Source organism: Amblyomma mixtum, chromosome 1 (genome assembly GCF_055824585.1).
Source record: "Amblyomma mixtum isolate Tamu chromosome 1, ASM5582458v1, whole genome shotgun sequence".
Taxonomy (NCBI): domain Eukaryota; kingdom Metazoa; phylum Arthropoda; class Arachnida; order Ixodida; family Ixodidae; genus Amblyomma; species Amblyomma mixtum.
Genome location: NC_143012.1, coordinates 69,604,804 through 69,623,030, shown reverse-complemented (window position 1 = coordinate 69,623,030; position 18,227 = coordinate 69,604,804). Strand labels below are relative to the sequence as shown.

The following is an 18,227-nucleotide window of genomic DNA, read 5'->3' as shown; positions in this document are numbered from 1 at the left end:
CCACCGGGTAGGCCCGTAAACTTCACAATCTTCGTCCTCCAACCTGGCTCGCTGCTTGGGATCCACTCCGTTACCCCTAAGGACGATTGGTTACATTCCTTTTGTATTAAATACATGCCCTGCCCATTTATTCTCGATTCCTTAGAAATTGTTAACTCGCGCTTTTCCTGAACCATTCTACTTCGCTCCGGTTTCCTTTACATGGCTCACTCCGCAGTTCGCAGTTTAAGGTCAAGCCTTTTCGTTAGCCTACAAGTGTGTCTCATAGGTGTATACGAGATGTAACCGTAAGAAAAATTACCTAAACAAGGCTCCGGCTTAATTGAAACATTCAGAGAGAGCCATGATGTAACTAAGCCGCAGCCTTGTTTATACAGCAATTGTTCCCCTTCCCTTCATTCCTTTCTGTACTACCGCGTCCCTCTATCTTCTTCCCCATCTTCTTTTCTTTCTTTCTCTCTTCTATTCTTAAAGGAGTATAGACACCTAACTTTAGGGTGCGTGGCGGAGTGGGTGAGGGAACAAACGCTGGTTAATGACATCCTAGTTGAAATAAAGAGGAAGAAGTGGGCTTGGGCAGGGCATGTAATGCGAAGGCGAGATAACCGCTGGTCCTGAAGGGTAACGGAGTGGATTCCAAGAGAAAGCAAAAGTAGCAGGGGACGGCAGAAAGTTAGGTGGGCGGATGAGATTAAGAAGTTTGTGGGGATACAGTGGCCGCAACTGGCAAAGGATAGGGTTAATTGGAGAGACATGGGAGAGGCCTTTGCCCTGCAGTGGGCGTAGTCAGGCTGATGATGATGATGATTTTCCTACGCCCGCTAAACCAATAATAATCGAATTTCTTTCTTCTGCCGTTTCGGTTTCAACAGCCGAACGATGACTGTGACGTCAAAGCGTGGCTATAGGTCGACGTGAGGCATGAAAAAGCCGCAATGCAATCACTGCTTCTACATTCGTTGTCATTCCGACCCTTGAGGAAGGCTGGCTTCAACACTGTATATAGCGAATTAAAAAGATGCAGCAGCGATTATAGTGCAGTTTTTCCATGCCTCACGTGACTGTTGGCTTCTCTCATATTTATAACGGGCCCTTCATTCCCCTTCCCTTGTTTGCTTAATTGCTTAGCGAGGGCCTCGGTTCTGGCAGCCTTGACGGCATAGGAAGCATAAGAGGGTTCTCACACAGCTTCCACCCTCGCCGTTCGATGGCGTTCTACGTCACACCAGCGGTAACTCAGGACGTTCTACGTCCGCCGCTTAAGAACGTGGGTGGCGCTGATGAACACTCTCAAGGTTAGGTTATTTGTAAACATAAATACCCCCGAAAGCAGCAGATTTGACAGCCTTCGCCGTAGCATAGAGGTAGAGCACCGGGCGCGTAATTCGGAGGTCGTGGGTTCGGATCCCACCGGCGGCATGTGGTTGTTTTTTCTTCTGCTTTTCTAATCAATTACCTTTAAGTGATAACATATTCATTAATGTTCTAAGTTGATCAACACCACAAAATAAATAAATTTTAAAAAAATCCCCTGTGCCCCTTGGTTTCTGTGGCTGTTGGCTTCTCTCAACCTCAATTTGACGTCAGAGACATTGTTCGGCTGATGAAACCGGGAGACAGAGAGACACACTTATCGTGTGTCCGGCCAGGGGAAGGCTAGCAGCACAGGTAATTGGCTCAATATAGGAAAAGGATGGTTTCACCCTGTTCCTATGTAGGGCCTGCACTTGCCAATTCATTTCTAATATTGGGCCGATTAATTTTGCTGCTTGGGGAACCCGTTGGGGTCGTCTAAGTCTTTTGATTTGGCCAGCGTATAGGACTACGATTATCTATACTACTGTGTTGTGACTTTATACCCAGCAAACCAAAAACCTCTCAGAGACGTCTAGCTAGACGTCTCTGAGAGGTTTTTGGTTTGCTGGGTAGTACTAGCCTGTGCAGGCATTTTAAGTGCCGTCTTGACTGCGTTCGTCATCGTGGTGTGGCCCGTATTAACCGGCCCCGGGCTAGGTTGTGAAATGGAAGATGGTACGCGTAGCGGCCGACTATACACGCGTCACTAAAAGCCGGGCTGTCGGTTTTGCTGTGCCCGTAGTTGTGTCCAGCAACCATTCTGGTCAGACGCGTCAGTTGCTGCTTATTCAGCGTATTTATGGTTTATGATGGCTTGTATCTGTAAACCGAGCCCGCGGGCTCTCATTACTCTGGCTACGGCTGTTGCTACGACCGTGATGGTCGGGTCTCTAGGTTGGGGTCAAATGATTGGGGCCTACCATTCTGTCCTCCTTATCCGCAGCCTGCAGTGTGTCTTCCGCCTTCCCGATAATCGTAAATCAAGGTATATTTCTTGGTTCATCAGATAGCGGCGCCAGGGCTGTGTTGAGCAGCAGAGAGGAAGTTACAGCTCCTCGGGGCGTCTATCGGCGCATCCTGTGAAAAAAATTGGCTGTGGTTTGACCAATGGCTATACCGAGTATGATTGCGGAAGCAACGGCGCGGTAATCGCAGCGGCGGCGGCACCTCTGAGTCGCCCGCGCAGCGGAGGAGTCGGCGGCGGCTCCGCGCTGCTCTGACGTCACTCACTCCTCGCGCATGCGCAGTTGGGGCTCTCCGGGACTCCGCGAAATCGCTCACACCTAGCGTAGTGTTGCTTTTGCAACAAAACGCCTCGAAGTAGTTCCATGTTCTGACCGCGCAATGCGTTTCTGCCGGTGTTCGCAGAGCGTGGTCATGTCCCACAGTGCCAATATTTTTTTGGAATTTGAGAGTTAAAAATGCTCGCGTGTTAGATGTCCTTTTCTGTGTGCAGTTGTATTTCCTTGGGCTGCGGTACGATATCTGCAGTACGATATGGAGTCTAAAAAGGTATATAAATACCCAAATCCTAATGAGTTTGGTCCATAAAAAGTCATTACGTTCTCGACTGAAACAACCAAATAAAAATTTAATTGACTAGAAGTGAATTAAAACACAAGCAGCAAAAAATCTATTTACACCCGATTTCTCACGAGTCATTAGAAAGTTAATATGTTCTTGACTGATATGGCCTAATATAAAGTTAACTGACTGTAGCTTTTAAATTTACAGCCGATTTCTCACTGATTATGGAACCAACCGCAACCACAGCTTACACGATTCCCATTTCAGCTGAACAGACTTTATTCATATTGTGACGAAGACGGAGTTGGCAGTGGCGCGGGACGGAGCGCTCGCGCTTGGCCAGCGGCCATTAAATCATCTCTCGTTCATGGTTCACCACGCCTCATTCTTCGGCTGGCCGCCACGTTACATTTGGTGTGAGGTGCTGGGGTCCCTTCATCGTCATCCTGGTCACGGAGCTTCGGCGTCCTGTCACTCACCTAACTGTCACTCACTCAAACGTGCCTTGGCTGCTCTCCGACGGGTCTCCTATCCCACCTATAAATAACTGTATTATGCTGAACTAGTGCACGAGTAAAACGACAATGTTTTCTCTCATTGCGAGCATCCAAGGCTAGGTCACATTGCCATTCACTTTCAAGCGAGTCCTTTTAGTTATCGACTTCAGGAGCTTGAATCCGGTAGCGGGGAAAGAATGCTCTATTTCACTTCTAATTTACTTGGCAATAAAAGAAAGCTTTCGCTGCCCGATAAACATCAGCATATAAAAGCCATGAATCAACTTTTACTAAAACCAAAAGTTGATGTAGATGTCCTGAGTGTCCCTCTAGTTAGACTGTCACAACTATCGCCCGTCAACCGGCTGCCTGGTGCAAGCCGTCGAGGCACAGGGGCCGCTTTACGCTCCCCTGTGGCCTAAAAGCGAGCGTTGTGCAACATTTATTTGTTGAGGTCGGTCAGCCCGTGCGAGGTGCACGTGTGTCGGTCCTCCAAAGGAACTCAAGGGGTTGATGGGTTAAAACAAATATTTACTCGCGTGCAGGAAAACACAAAACAGGTAAAAACGAACAGAGGAGTAGCGGAAAAACTATACAAAACACGAAACGCGACAAGTAGGAGACAGGCAATACAAAGAACACACAAATCCAACTACAGAGAACAAGAAGGCGTACAGGGCATGAAAAGAAGTAATATACAAAAAGTTAGATAGGAAAAAGAACAGAAAGTCCGACGGACAATTCACATACGGGGGCTGCGGCGATGACTGGTTCGGGTGGTTGTGGATGCGACGATGGCTCGACGGCGGCGGGCCTTGTGCGATGGAACGCGTGCCTCGGCGCGGCCACGCCCGCAAACACACCACCCAACCCCTTCAGCTGCCTATTTCCTCCCGACTGTGCCAACCGCCCGCTGCAACCTGGACGGACGGGCAGATCGCATACTACTTCCCTTTCCTTCATCATTGTGGCGCTTTTGTCAACGCGGTGACGACGGGGCAGAGGGGACGCATTAAGGCCGGGATACATGCGGCGTTTTTTTCGACGACATTCGCGCGGCAGAAAACGTCGCGGCGGCGCGACGCCCGGCTGGAGATACATGGAGCGTTGGAGCGGCGGCGCGCCGCAGCGTATCCCTCGACGCGAAAGCAAATGTGATCAACAAGTGGCAAACACCACTGTGCAAGGAGGTCTGTGAGAACAGCGACGCTGACCATTCTGTTAAAATCGGGAAAGTTTCACTTCGACACCATTGTACAAATTTTAACACGCGCGCGTAAGTATCTATAAAGATTTGCGAGCTCGAATGCATGCCGTCGCGTACCTTTGGACGCCCGCTCAGCCACGGACACCAGCGGCTGCAGTTTTCTTCGACAGATTCGCTTCAGGGAGGGAGCGTAGGCATTCCGATCCAAGATTCGGCCGTGTTCTCCAAAAAAAGCGACATTTCAAGCCTGATGAAGCGTTTATTTTCACGACAATAACATTTCCATGCCAAAAACACGGCGCAGCTCGACGGCCACGGCGGCCATATTGGCGGCGGCAGGCAGAGGACCGGAAGAGCGGGCTTTCTGCGCTGCCATTGGCTCGTTTCAGCCGCCGCTTCCGGTCTCACCGGACGCCGCGCGTCAAAATCTAGCCGGTCCTGATCGGCGGCGGCGGGCGTTTTTCTCGACGCCGGGCGTCAAATCTGCGCCGTCGGGCGAAAATCGACGACGCGCCGCGGTAAAAACGCTCCACGTATTCCGGCCTTTAACCCGCTCAGCTCCCTCAGAGCGCCGCGCGGGAGAGCAGGAGGAAACGCAAAAGGTCAGTCTTCCGTGACAGGCGTCGTCGAGTCGGCTATGCCTGCATTCTCCACTTTAAAAAAAACAGCGCACCCGCACCACCGCTGTAGAACTTTCCACTCCTGGAATTCCAGTCGGCTTCGTTCGCCGATAGCCGAGCCCCGAGAGAATTCCTAACGAGACACATTCCATTGGTCTGTGACATAGACAATAGAAAAATGTATCATAGGACGCTATTGAATGGATGATGTGATGGACAACAAGGGTTGCGCCGCCTTTCTTTGTGATGACGTCATTTCATGTGAACGCCAAACACGTGACCTCAGGAGGTGTCTGGCGGTACCAGCTAAATGTTTCAAGAGCATTTTCCGTCTCCAATTTTCCCAGGATCCGACGGTCGATGAGTACACCATCTCTGACATTGAGGAGAAGACGAAGCTTGACCGCAAGAAGCTCGTGGCACTCGCCGTGCTGGTGGGCTGTGACTACTCTGACGGTGTCTCCAGGGTCGGCATAAAGAGAGCACGAAAGCTAATGAATGAATTTGGCAACGATGACCCCATCGAAAGGTCAGACAATGCTAGGTGGTGACACGTGTTTCGGGATACTCCCGTTTACTTTTGGTTGCATTGTTTCTGGGCCTTTGTCCCACTTTCTGCAACACGTTCTGGTGTCTATAGTAGGATACAACTTAAAAAAACAGCAGTTGCTAACACTGGGCCGCGGTCCGCGGCGTCCTGTATTACTCCGCTGACCAATCGCAACTGTAAACAAAGTCAGCTTTTTAATGTTTGTCTATATAAAACAATCCATGTATCAAAATTCTAGAGCTCATAACTTTTTTTCTTGTCATAAGCTTCTTGTTTACGTTACAAGAAGCGTTTAAGCAGCGGACTACTTTTTCGTCGTGGAGGAATTCTGTGCGCGAAGGCTGAATGTGGGCGGAGCTTCACTGCAGACTTAAGTTGTATCCGACTATAGCGTCGGTGGTTATATCGTAACCCAAAAAGCGAGAAAGAAAATCGATGGAGAGGGGTAAGGCAGGAGTTGTGCCATTCTCGCCCTATGCCTTTTGGCATAAGGTAATATTCTTATGGGATATTCCAGTCGGCGATGTGGAGCAGCTCTCTGAATTTATGAAGGAGCAAAACGTTTATAGGGAGGCTTATAGACTATACCGTCGCGGTTCAATCAACTCAGGAGCTGAATAAAAATCGCAGGAAACATGCTTTTCACTTGTGTGAAGCAAGAAAACCTGGTCTGAATCGCCGATTGGAATTCACCATTAGATATAGATACCCTGGGTGGTAGTGACCGCAGATCCGCATCATGAGAGGGAAATAACTGGAAGGTTAAGAATGGGGTGGAGCGCGTATGGCAGGTTCTCTCAGATCATGAATGGTAGCTTACGAGTATCCCTGAAGAGAAAAGTATACAACAGGTGTATCTTACCAGTACTCAACTATGGGGCAGAAACGTGGAGGCTAACAAAGAGGGCTCAGCTTAAGTTAAGAACAACGCAGCGAGCTATGGAAAGGAAAATGATTGGTGTAACGTTAAGAGATCGGAAGAGGGCGGAGTGGGTGAGGGAACAAACGCGGGTTAATGACACCCTAGTTGAAATCAAGAGGAAGAAATGGGCTTGGGCAGGGCATGCAATGCGAAGGCAAGATAACCGCTGGTCCTTAAGGGTAACGGAGTGAATTCCAAGAGAAAGCAAACGTAGCAGGGGACGGCAGAAAGTTAGGCGGGCGGATGAGATTAAGAAGTTTGCGGGGATACAGTGGCGCCAACTGACAAAGGACAGGGTTAATTGGAGAGACAAGGGAGAGGCCTTTGCCCTGCAGTGGGCGTAGTCAGGCTGATGATGATGATGATGAATATTCTTATGGCATGTTCCAGTTGGCTACGTGGAGCAGCTCTCTGAATTAACGAAGGAGCAAAATGTCTATAGGGAGGCTAGAGACTATCACGTCGCGGTTCAATCAACTCGGGAGCTGAATAAAAATCGTATGAAACACACTTTTCGCATTTGTAAAGCAAGAAAAATCGCCGATTGGAATTCACCATTAGATATGGGTGGTTCCAAGTGAGATCAAATAAAGGATGGCTGGTACCTCTTCAATTTATTTGAAATTTTTATATATTGTTGACTTATCACTGGAAAAGAGCGATCCGCAATTGGTTTTGCGCCTCAAAATTTTTTCTAAGCACATGAAATTATTGATGACGGAGAAGTGGAGTCGTGCGCTTCAGTGCTCTGCTGTTTTGGCCAAATTTGGTTATGAATTACATAAAATATGTTATAGTTAGGTGCCTGAAAATTGTTTAAGTAAATATATGGATGTTTTTATTTACGCTCTGTTATTTTTGTCTGCCTGCAAGCTATAGATGTTTCATAAAATTTTTAAAAATTCGTCCAGTCCAAAGAACATTTTTTATCTAGTTTGCAGGTCGTTATATCAAAAACGGCTTGCAGCAGAAGGGCAGTAATTTGCACGTTATCATCTATGCAAAGAGACCTATCAAACTGCTGACGTTGATATTTATATGTCTTTTTGACAGAGATATAATCGCGCTAACTACAAGAAAACACAGAACAATGAAAACTTCTTACGGCAATTAAAAAAAAAACATTTTAATATTTTTTAAACTTCGTTCATGCGTTCTCTTTTATATAAAATTTTGGAATCATTAAAAACTCGTTGCATAATTTTATTTGTGTAGTAGTTACGACCCTTCCAATGAGACCGACCGTTGACCCCCAAGTCGTGACTGCCATCGCTGGCATGCAGACTGAGGCTTTGGAAGGAAGTGAAAAGAAAAATATGTTAGTATGCTGTGCGATGTCAGTGCTAGTTAATGAAACCTAAATGGTTGCAATTAGTTCGGCGCCCTCCACTACGAGGCCTCTTCCATTTCTACTGTAACTGCGATCTTCATTCTTTCTGTCAGGGCGCGGTTGAGGTATCCACCGAGATGTGAGTCACTTACTTGCCTTTGCTTTCATCATGCGTAATATTTGCAACTATCCAGGATGAGACGATGGAAGCTCGCCAAAGTGCAGGAGGCACCTAAGAAGAAACCGCGGCTCAGCACCTTCTCGAGCAAGCGTAAAGGTGAGCCTGACAAGGTGGAATTAATAGTTGCAAATTGATATTGCAACTGTGTGGACATTGAGCCAGGGTCAAACTGCTTGGAAATATCAGTGTGGGCTATTTTACCAGTTACCAGGACAGTAGTTTCGTCCATGTTTGTTCCAGCAATTCATCTTCCTCCTCTGCTGTCCTTTCATCACATGTACACACTTTGTGAAAAGTTTAGAGCCCAGAAGAGTTTGGTTTTGGGCTACGCCATTTGGCTCGTGGTGAAAAAAAGTGCAAACTAGACGGACAAACAAGAGAAGAAAGACATCGCGTGTGGTATGCCTTCACTTGTGTGTCCCGTGGATTGGTGTGACTGACGTGATGTCGTTCGTGATGTCACATGTTATGTTACGGCTCAGCTTTGTGGTCATATCTTTTGCAAGACTTCCCACAGTGCTCACGTATTGAACTCTGGCGAACTGATTGGACCAAAACTTCGAAATTAGCAGACTGACACGCCACATGGAGGCAGCAACGTAAACTCTGCAGAAGTTGTAAATTCTGGGATGTTTGTAAATAGCGGTAATTTCTGAAAACAATATCAGTGAAGTAGATGCAGTAGTAAATGTGTTTAGATATACTAGTTTGGCAGGTAAATTAAACCTTGAAGCAATGTATACAATTTAGCACTTCTAATTAAAGCCAATGATGACAGATGGCTGTAGCTTTCATTCGCCGCTCCTAGCTGGCATTTTCATGCCCTGGCTTCCATGAAGTGGCCCCAGAAACTAGCCAGGTTTAAAAGAAGAGTTGCGCAAATGATATGATCAAGGAGCTCTGACATCATGATTAAAGGCCAGGAAATGGTCTAGCCCTTGCTGTAAGCACTTAGCTGTAGAAAGCACCAAACCTGGAAATACCTTTCTTTCTCGTATTTGATGAAATCAATCTTTCTTAAATCAATCTCTCTTTTCTCATGTTCTCAAACTTGCGAAGCGGAGGCAGGCACGTTGGCCGAAAGCAAGCTTGAGCAAAGAGTCAGGAAAAAAATGCTTGACCAAGGAACCCTTTTCGAAGAGGTGAGTTTGATTACAAGAGACCCGAGCATGTCTGTTTTCGCTGTTTTGGCGTCTTTTGGACAGAAAGCAAGGGGCCATTTTTTGTGGCGTTTAATTTCGTTTTCGTTTCATTTGGTCGTCTGCCATTGGTCGTTATTCCTGGTAACGTAGACCGCAGGAGATGACATCACTCTGTTCACGGCAGGAACACGCCAAGAGGTCACTTATTTGCATAAACGCGCACGTATGGCACTGACAGACAGGTGCAGAAGCCGGCGAATGACAGGTCAAAATAACGCGTTCAGTATGCTCTACGAGTCTTTTCAAACGCTGCTTCCGTATAGGGAAAGAAACTGAACGGTGGTTGTGCGAACAATTGGTGGAACATTATCACTGTGACACGGCCGGACTCTAAGCCGTTGTACCAAGGTAGCCGGTGATGTTCAATGCTGCAATCATACATTCCCTCAGTTAGGCCCCCCAATTACTATTTCATGCCCATTTTCCTTGCAGCAGCTTTAAATTTGGGAATTCGGACAAAAAATTAATGCAGCCTAATTCTTAAACTTCCCTGAAACTGCGTACAATTAATTCCCTTTTCTCTAAATCTTACCCGTCAAGTTCCCTGAAAAAAAAAATGGAACTTCCCTGAATAGCACATCAATGAGGCTAGCTAGAGACGGTGGTATTGCATCCAGGGCCGGTGTAATATAGTGATTCTGGAATTAATTCCATGTCACTTTTGAATTTCCCACCCTTCACCATTGGCTGAAGTGATGTCATGCCTCGCATTTGCTCTTTGTCATTGGTTGAAGCGTAGCGCATGGCGTGGCTTTGGCCAATGACGAAGGACGAGAAATTAAACAAAAAAAAAGAGTTGCGATCAATTGCAAAAAAAACAAAATAAAGTCAAAGCAAAGCCTCCACGGAGCTGGCTGAAAGGCACTCCACGCGTTGGTCGACTCTGCCCACCGTACGGGGAGAATTAAAAAAACAAAGGCGGGAGCCGGACGTTAATTTGATTTAATTAGGGAAATCAGCCACACAGGGCAATAAGTCGAAGTTTCTACGAATGCTCGGAACGTGTAGATCGAGTTCCCGCGGCAAAAAGACGTGTTCAGATTCCTCTTCAGTGCACCTTTAAGGCGTAGCTTAGGTGTCTCCTCTAATTTTTTTTATGTTTTCCAGTGATCGTAGCGACATGAAAATCATGCCTTGTGTACATAATGTTGGCGCGTTAAATATTTCTCGCAGAATTTTGCTTAAAAGCTACGAAACGCCATACATTCTCTATGGCTTTGTGTGCAGGTCGTATCTGAGTACTTGGAAAGCAAGAATGATATGCCAGATTTGGACGCTTTCATCTGGAAGCTTCCCTCTGTGGAGAAGTGTCAGGTGACTATGTATACACTACGCTGTCATTAATCCGAACTCAGTCATTTTTAGCAGCATGTTTATTAGAACTAACGTTTTTCAGAATCAGAATCAGTCTTTATTTGCTTATACATTTCATAAGTGCAGCATATCATGCAGATGGAGGCCCCGAAGTCAGAATCAAGTATATTAAAAGTATCCCGTTAATTTTAACTCCCCATAATTCGAACAAATTTTTTGTCACCTCCTACTTCGAATCCCCAGGATACTTTTGTTTCCTTCAGTGGCATCACCTGCTCTCATTGCATCACATCCTTTAAAATTTAAAATAAATGGTGAAAGTCTAAGCCATAGGAACCTGCACTTAAGGAAAGTGCTAGCAAGAATTCCTAAAAATGTAGCATCCGGACCCAAAGAAATTGCAGAAAGGTTCATTACTGAGCTGGCACCACAAAGTGCGGGGGCGCTGTTTAAAGCTATAGAACAAGCCTTTCAATATCAACAGTTACATGAAGAGTGGCTGCACAACAGACTAAGCATGATGTATAGAGGTAAAGGAGAATAAGCCAGGATTTACATACACAGACCGATTGCGAAGACATTAGCTATATACAGGTGTCCCAGCTAAATGTAACCAAGCTTTTAAAAAACACGGGATGTTCTAGCCGTCTGAAACCAAATGAGGGTTGTTTAGAGTCGCGTGACCTAGTCTGCAGTATTTTTGTTCTTCAAGGCTGACTAATTAGTTAAGCTTAATTAACTAACTTTTTAATTATTGACTTGAGGAACAAAGTGTCAATGGTAAAAGTTGTAGATCGCTTTGAAAAACAGCTTACTGAGACATTTGCAGCAAAGTAATATTTATGTAAAGTAGTTTTTTTTTTACCGGCCTTTAACCATAACCCGCACAATAAGAAAAAGCTTCTATATGACAGCTGTGCCACTTCAACGTCCCAAGACGCGCCTTAAAGAATAAAATCCGTTTTTTCTGAAGTCCTCTCCTCGATGAGACTTTGGGTGCACATTGGGGCAGAGAAGTGAGCGAGCAGCTGGTCACGTGATAACTTTCTTTTAAGGCCAATGAAGCTACGTAGATTGTAACTTGACGGAAACAGCACTACTAGCGGTTTTTGGAGGCGGTCTAAAACTTTTTCATTGACACTTTCTTCCTGAAGTCAATAATATAAAAGTTAGCTAATTAAACTTAACTAAATAATGAACTTCGAAGGGCGAAAAAATAAGACTAGTCCACGTGGCTATGAACAACTCTCAGTTGGTTTCACTGGACTAGGACACTTCGCCTGTTTTAAAAGTTCAGTTACATTTAGCTGGGACACCCGGCATACCATTGCGATGCAGGCTATAGGAATACATCTGCAAGCATGTGCAGATAAGACGAAATACAGGGAAAACCTCAGAATGGTTTTAAGCAGGGCAGGCATTCAGCTAAAATGAAAAGCTCGGATAGCTTCTTTCATTTCAAAATCACGCTTTATTGAACTGCTGCAAAGTCATTAAAAAAGTCGTAAAGAGCACCCGTACACCCATATGCACCCTTGCACCCGAAGGAACTGCGACACCCTTGCACCTGCAGACCTTTGGAGGGTTCACGGGTGCATTAACGGTGCATATTTGCTTCATCGCACCCTTTAAACAAAATTACAGTGCCGCACATTCGCAAGCATTGTGGGCTCATGCTATTTTTTATGTTTCTTTCAGGAGTACATATCAAAAAAGCTGGGCTTCGGATCTGAAAAAACATGGAATCATCTTTTCCCGCTACTAACTCGTTATCACCTCGAATGTAAAGCACGTGGAAAAGCTGACTGCAGCGGAATGGATGGCCTGGAACCTGTGAGGTGAGCCGTTGATTCTGACTACGACAGCTATAGTCAGATACAACCTAAGTCTGCAGTGAAGCTCTGGCACAGAAAAATGTTGTCTGTTGTCAAAAAACTCTTCTCCCGAGATTTGCTAGTCCCCTGTTGATACTCTGCCACATGTGTTGTCTTCTACCTTTTTTTCTTTTCCCTTCATTTTTCCTCGCAAAGCTCTCAGGCGGATTATCCTCTCCATGCCACCCGATTCTTGGCCGATCCCCCATTGTGGACATACGCCAGTTGTTTGTATCAGCAACAACAGACAACTTTCGTCTCCTTGTGGCGAGTCTGTTATTAGCGCAGTACTGCTCCCTTCAGTGCATTTGCACCGACTGGCTATGTTAGTAGTTCTACTTCGCCCGAGGTGCATGCTTATAGTTGCACGGGCGACATCTACCGATAGCGTCTGGTCGGAGACAAACTGTATGTGAACATGTGCTGCCACATTGGTGAGAATTCTTGCATCCTCGTCGCGAGTACCATCCACAATCTCCGCAGCTTGGGTGTTCTAGACAAGCGTTGTGACCTCTCTAATTGCGTGTGTGGCAGGAAAGTGAGAGAGAGAAAAAATAGCCTGGAAATGAGGCTAAGAAAAGTGCTGTGAGTGACGGAGAGGAAAGCGATCGGTGCGAACCCTAAGAGAGAGAAGAAAAAAAGAGCAGGAATAAACAGAAAACCTGATGTTAAGGCAGTTTAAGTTCAAAATAAAAGGATTCGACGCATGTGGGCAAGTCATGCACTTCTCAAGATTAACAACCGATGTTTTTTTTTAAGGGTGTCAGAGAGGATACGGAAGGAGGGGAGATGGAATCGAGATGGGTCGAGACACAGCCAGCTGGCTGGATGAGTTTTGAAGCGAAAAGCTTCACTACGCTAGTCAACACCACGCTTCGCGTGAGCCGGCGTATGTCGGAGCACGAGTGACGTCACGCACGGCGCAGGCGACTGTGCATGTGCGCCACCACTTCTCGCCCTTGCCACCGTTTGACCTTTCGCCGCAGCCGTGCGCAGTGCGCATTTGAAAAGAGGGGTACATAAGGCACGCTTGCCCATAGAACACGCGCACGCTGCCGCGCGTTATGCGTCATCATTTGACGTTAGCTGCAAGTGCGTGTTTATCGCGGATCACCGTAGCTTTTTGCTTCGAGATACCCGGGCTTAACCTTAGCTAAGCCCCAGCCAATTTTTTTGTCATCCTGCTGCCATATCATGGCCATGCCAGGTGCTTAACAAATGGGAGTGCCTTTGGCCATGTAGTGGGCTGAGCTAGGCTGATGACAGCGACGAATGTGTGCACCGCTCAGATTGATGAGAGTGCCCTGGTGGCTAGAAGGCTCGAAAACGAGTGAAAAAACATTTGTAAAAAAAGCCTGATATGAAGGAATCCAACAGTCATCGAGGAAGGAAAGCATAGGACAATGTTTTATTTTGGTTAGTTTCTATTGTTGATCACGGTGAAATAAGTGGAGTAATCACTTTTAGTGCACTAACGCCTATAGCCATTCCCGCATTTAGCCGTCGTGTGTTTGTCTGAAACGTCGAGGCTAACAGTAACAAAGAGGGTTCAGCTTAAGTTAAGGACAACGCAGCGAGCTGTGGAAAGAAAAATTATAGGTGTAACGTTAAGAGATCGGAAGAGGACGGGGTGGGTGAGGGAACAAAAGCAGGTTCAAGACATCCGGCCTAGTTTAAATCAAGAGGAAGAAGTGGGTTTGGGCAGGGGATGTAATGCGAAGGCAAGGCAACCGATGGTCTTTAAGCGCAATGGAGTGGATTCCAAAAGATGGCAAGAGTAGCAGGGGCGGAAGAAAGTTAGGTGGGCGGATGAGGTTAAGAAGTTTGCGAGAATAGGATTGCCACAGCTCACAGATGATAGGTTTACTTGGAGAGGCCTTTGCACTGCAGTGGGCGTAGTCAGGCCGTTGATAATTATATTTGTTTATATATACGCCCCAGCTAATTTAGCCAGGGTTTAAAAATGAGCCATGGCACTTTAAGATGATGCGACCAAATGCATGGTGCTGGCTATTGTGTGGAGTGAGTTGTACTATTTTTTATATAGTGCTTGATTGCATAATTAGTCCAGATTAATTAACAAACTTTGCCAGCAATGAAGATAGATGAAAAATATCACTGAGAAAGTTGTAAAATGACCCGAAAAACTTCGGAATGAACAATTTCTAGCTATTTTTTTCACTTACTGCAGATGCCCGCGAAATATAAAAACAAATTACCACGTGACATGCTTGCTTGCGCGAAATGATTGCAGTGCTCTCAAAAGTTCCGTGTAGGAATGAACGGACTATTTAGCCCGTTTTACTGCCGCCTAGAAACAGACAGGGCAGTGACGCATTGGCTGGCTGTGCGATTTATGCCAGCGGTATGCTTTCCTTGCGGCGGTTCTTGATAGCGCAGAGCACTTATCGCTTGCGTTTGTGTAAATAGCACAGCCAGCACCTGTGTCGCAGCGCTGTCACCTCTTAAGCGGCTGCACACCCGGCTAGATGAGCTGTTTGTTTGTGGGGCGCAAGGTTTGGTTTGGTTTGGTTTATTGGGGTTTAACGTCCCGAAGCAACTAGGCTATGAGGGACGCCGTAGTGAAGGGCTCCGGAAATTTCGACCACCTGGGGTTCTTTAACGTGCACTGACATCGCACAGTACACGGGCCTCTAGAATTTCGCCTTCATCGAAATTCAGCCGCCGCGGCCGGGATCGAACTCGCGTCTTTCGGGTCAGCAGCCGAGCGCCGTAACCACTGAGCCACCGCGGCGGGGCAAGGTTTGAGAGCACTGCAATCACGGCATGCAAGTGGGTACGTCACGTGGCATTAAGGTGAAAGCCTTTAATGCCTAATACTGTCATTAGCAGCCGTGTCGGCAGATGTGTCCGCGTTTCGGTTACGTGCCTTATATGGGCATATGCCAATCATTACTTAATCGATACTTAATGATAATTGCATGATAGTAATGACTAATTGAGTATAGTTAACCTTTCTAGTCAGACCAGATAAATAAAGTGTAGTTATGCTGCGTGTAACCCAACCATGATAGTTTTCACGGGTGGAATCTTCAACTGTAGGGGTGGACGTAGAATGTCCTGCAATACTGCAAGCGTTACATAGAATGTGATAGAAGGACGAGGGCTCCACCAGTGTGAACACTCTCTCATGCTGCTTATGGCATCATGCCTGCCAGAACCGAGGACTTCATTAAGCTTTTGAGCAGACGAGGGTTTGGAACTGAGGGTCTCATTTTGACACACATAACAAGGGCCTCGTTGGTACTGGAACGAAGGCCACTGTTCCACCGAAGGTTTTTATTTTGGTGCAGGTTTTGCAGTTTACTTTTTTCAGGTTGTGAGCAGCAGCAAGAGCACCTCGTCAAACCCTTGTTTAGCAGATGCATTTGGTTGTACTATTCTTAATTGTCTTCTTTTTTTCATTGCATGAACAGGATCATTCAGAAGATAGGAGACTGTTATAAAGTCGAATGGCGTGACACTAAACGTAAGCAATGAACACCTCCTCACTTCAGTCTTAGCAAAGAATCAAGAAGCTATAACGCACCTTTTATTTTGTCACTGACATGTGTCATGATTATGGATATTTTGTACATGTGCAAGTAGTGTGTTTCTAGCCGTGAATATAATGAGATCTTTCGTCTATGTTTTCTGTATTTATTATGTCCGACTGCGTAAACCTTCACAACGAGGGGACTTAATTAAAACGGGCATAAGGAGTGGACTGAATATAGACCGTTTGCAGCGCACAGTTCTTAATTTTAGACCAGATGGCGCCACAGGTGGGGTCGGAACTCGGTTCCATATATTGCACGCCTCGTAAGTCGCCAGCATGAACGCAGTGACGCAGCAGTAGAAACAGATGTATCGCAGGTGACTGTCAAATGCATTCTTTCTCCGAAGATGCAGAAAGGCAAAGGAAATACATGCCGGATTGCAAGAATTGCGACGAATAGTTGAAGGTGTGGTATGAGATTGTCCCGCATTGCCCACTGCCGCTGTTCGGGTAAAGGGAACGGATCGAGCGGCTAATGCCATTTCGGGAAATATATGCTTCTTAACCTTGCAGTGCGTCCTGCATCATCACGCAATGACACAGTGGAGCCACAGGAAATGTTTGGGGTTGTCTATCCCGAGCTGGTCAAGAGTTTCCACAATGGCAGCAGTTCAAGGGGAGCCAGAAAGAAACAGCCAATAAATAAAATTGCAAATAAAATTGCAACGGCCGGTGGTAAGTAGTGAAGGCACTTTTTCGCCACTTCCATAACTGAAGAAACTGCATCCTGGTCGACAAAGTGTCATTCCATAATATGAAAAAATCGAGCTGGCAGGCCAGTTTTGAAGCACCCCTTTGACACGTGACTTGTTTGAGTATATTTTAAGTTTTAACAGTCACACCTGATGTTTCTGTAGATTAATACAGCTTTTTCCAAGACTCCTCTGGCCACATTGATTCTTATTCAGCCATGAAGATAATGATCGATTGCATCCCTAAAATTACTAGACTCTCTAAGGTGAGAAAACGCTAGTCCTTCCCATTCTAGATACTATTATGGTGTTCAGAACAGCTGCGAGTTCATTACCGTACACTGAGAAAAACTGGTATGTGTGGCCTAATACCCGTGCCACACGGACAGATTTAATGCCATTAAGTGCTTACTGCCTTAAGTTTTAATGGCATTCGTTTGGTGCCACACGCGTAAATTTAATGGCATTAGCCTTACTGCCATTCGCGACCTACTGAGTTCGCGACAACTCATTCGCCCGTGCAATGCGTACTCTCGTTCCCATTCCACACGCAGAAAAGCATGCAGTTTTGTTAGTAACAACTTTCTAACCAGTAGGAAATGGTGAATTCTTAACTTTCAGTCAGATGAGGCATTTATATACTGCATTTTCGATGCGAAGAGCGCTGTTTTAACCAGCCTTATTGACAGGTACTCTCGACTTGGGTGTTGACATGCGAGTTTATGGCAACTTTTTCGACTTGTAAAGCAGGAACAGCCGTATTTTCTAGAAAATCGTCTCTACATTAAATTTGAACAACATTCCCGATATATTGTGCTCATTAGGAATGTTTATATTCAGATGAAACTTCTGACTACCTTGCAAGCGTTATCGTCATAGTCACTTTCGATAATGGCATCAAATGTGGACGTGTAGCACCAACTCCGAAAATAATGACATTAACAAACTTAAGGCCTCATGCATTTACTGCCATTCTATGTGCGCGTGTGGCACAGGTATAAGACCCCTTCTTGGGTCTGCCTTATGCTTAACCCATAGCAGAACGAAGGATAAAAGAGAGAGTTCAATGACTGCAAACAAAATTCAAAACAGCGGTTGTTTTGTGCCCATCGTGTTGCTCTCTATTTTAAGCTTCCCTGTGATATTGATGGGCTATTCCAACTAGCCAAATTTGGCACCATACTACTGTGAATGTTGCATCCAGTTACAGGAGGGCAGACTGTGCACTTTTAAGAGCATAGTTATATAAATGGCGATTCGGATACTCCTCTGGATGGAGTGGAGCTTAAATCTACCATGAGGGCAAAAGTAATAGACCCCCGACTCGAAGTTCTGGCCAGTGCTAACCTGCCTAGGGGCGCCAATTGACAAAGCACTTCTGGATTCGCAACAGGCC

The 18,227-nt window shown here is 46.0% G+C and overlaps 1 protein-coding gene across 1 annotated transcript in view; it reads left to right on the top strand.

Moving 5' to 3' along the window:
* LOC149366670 (flap endonuclease GEN homolog 1-like) overlaps positions 1–18,227 on the top strand; it is a 517,650-nt gene that overhangs the window by 291,048 nt on the left and 208,375 nt on the right. Inside the window, exons 5-9 of the mRNA XM_089571568.1 lie at positions 5,555–5,736; positions 8,204–8,286; positions 9,250–9,332; positions 10,620–10,706; positions 12,405–12,544. Of these exons, the coding sequence (XP_089427694.1) occupies positions 5,555–5,736; positions 8,204–8,286; positions 9,250–9,332; positions 10,620–10,706; positions 12,405–12,544 (575 nt within the window). The remainder of the gene's footprint in view (positions 1–5,554; positions 5,737–8,203; positions 8,287–9,249; positions 9,333–10,619; positions 10,707–12,404; positions 12,545–18,227) is intronic.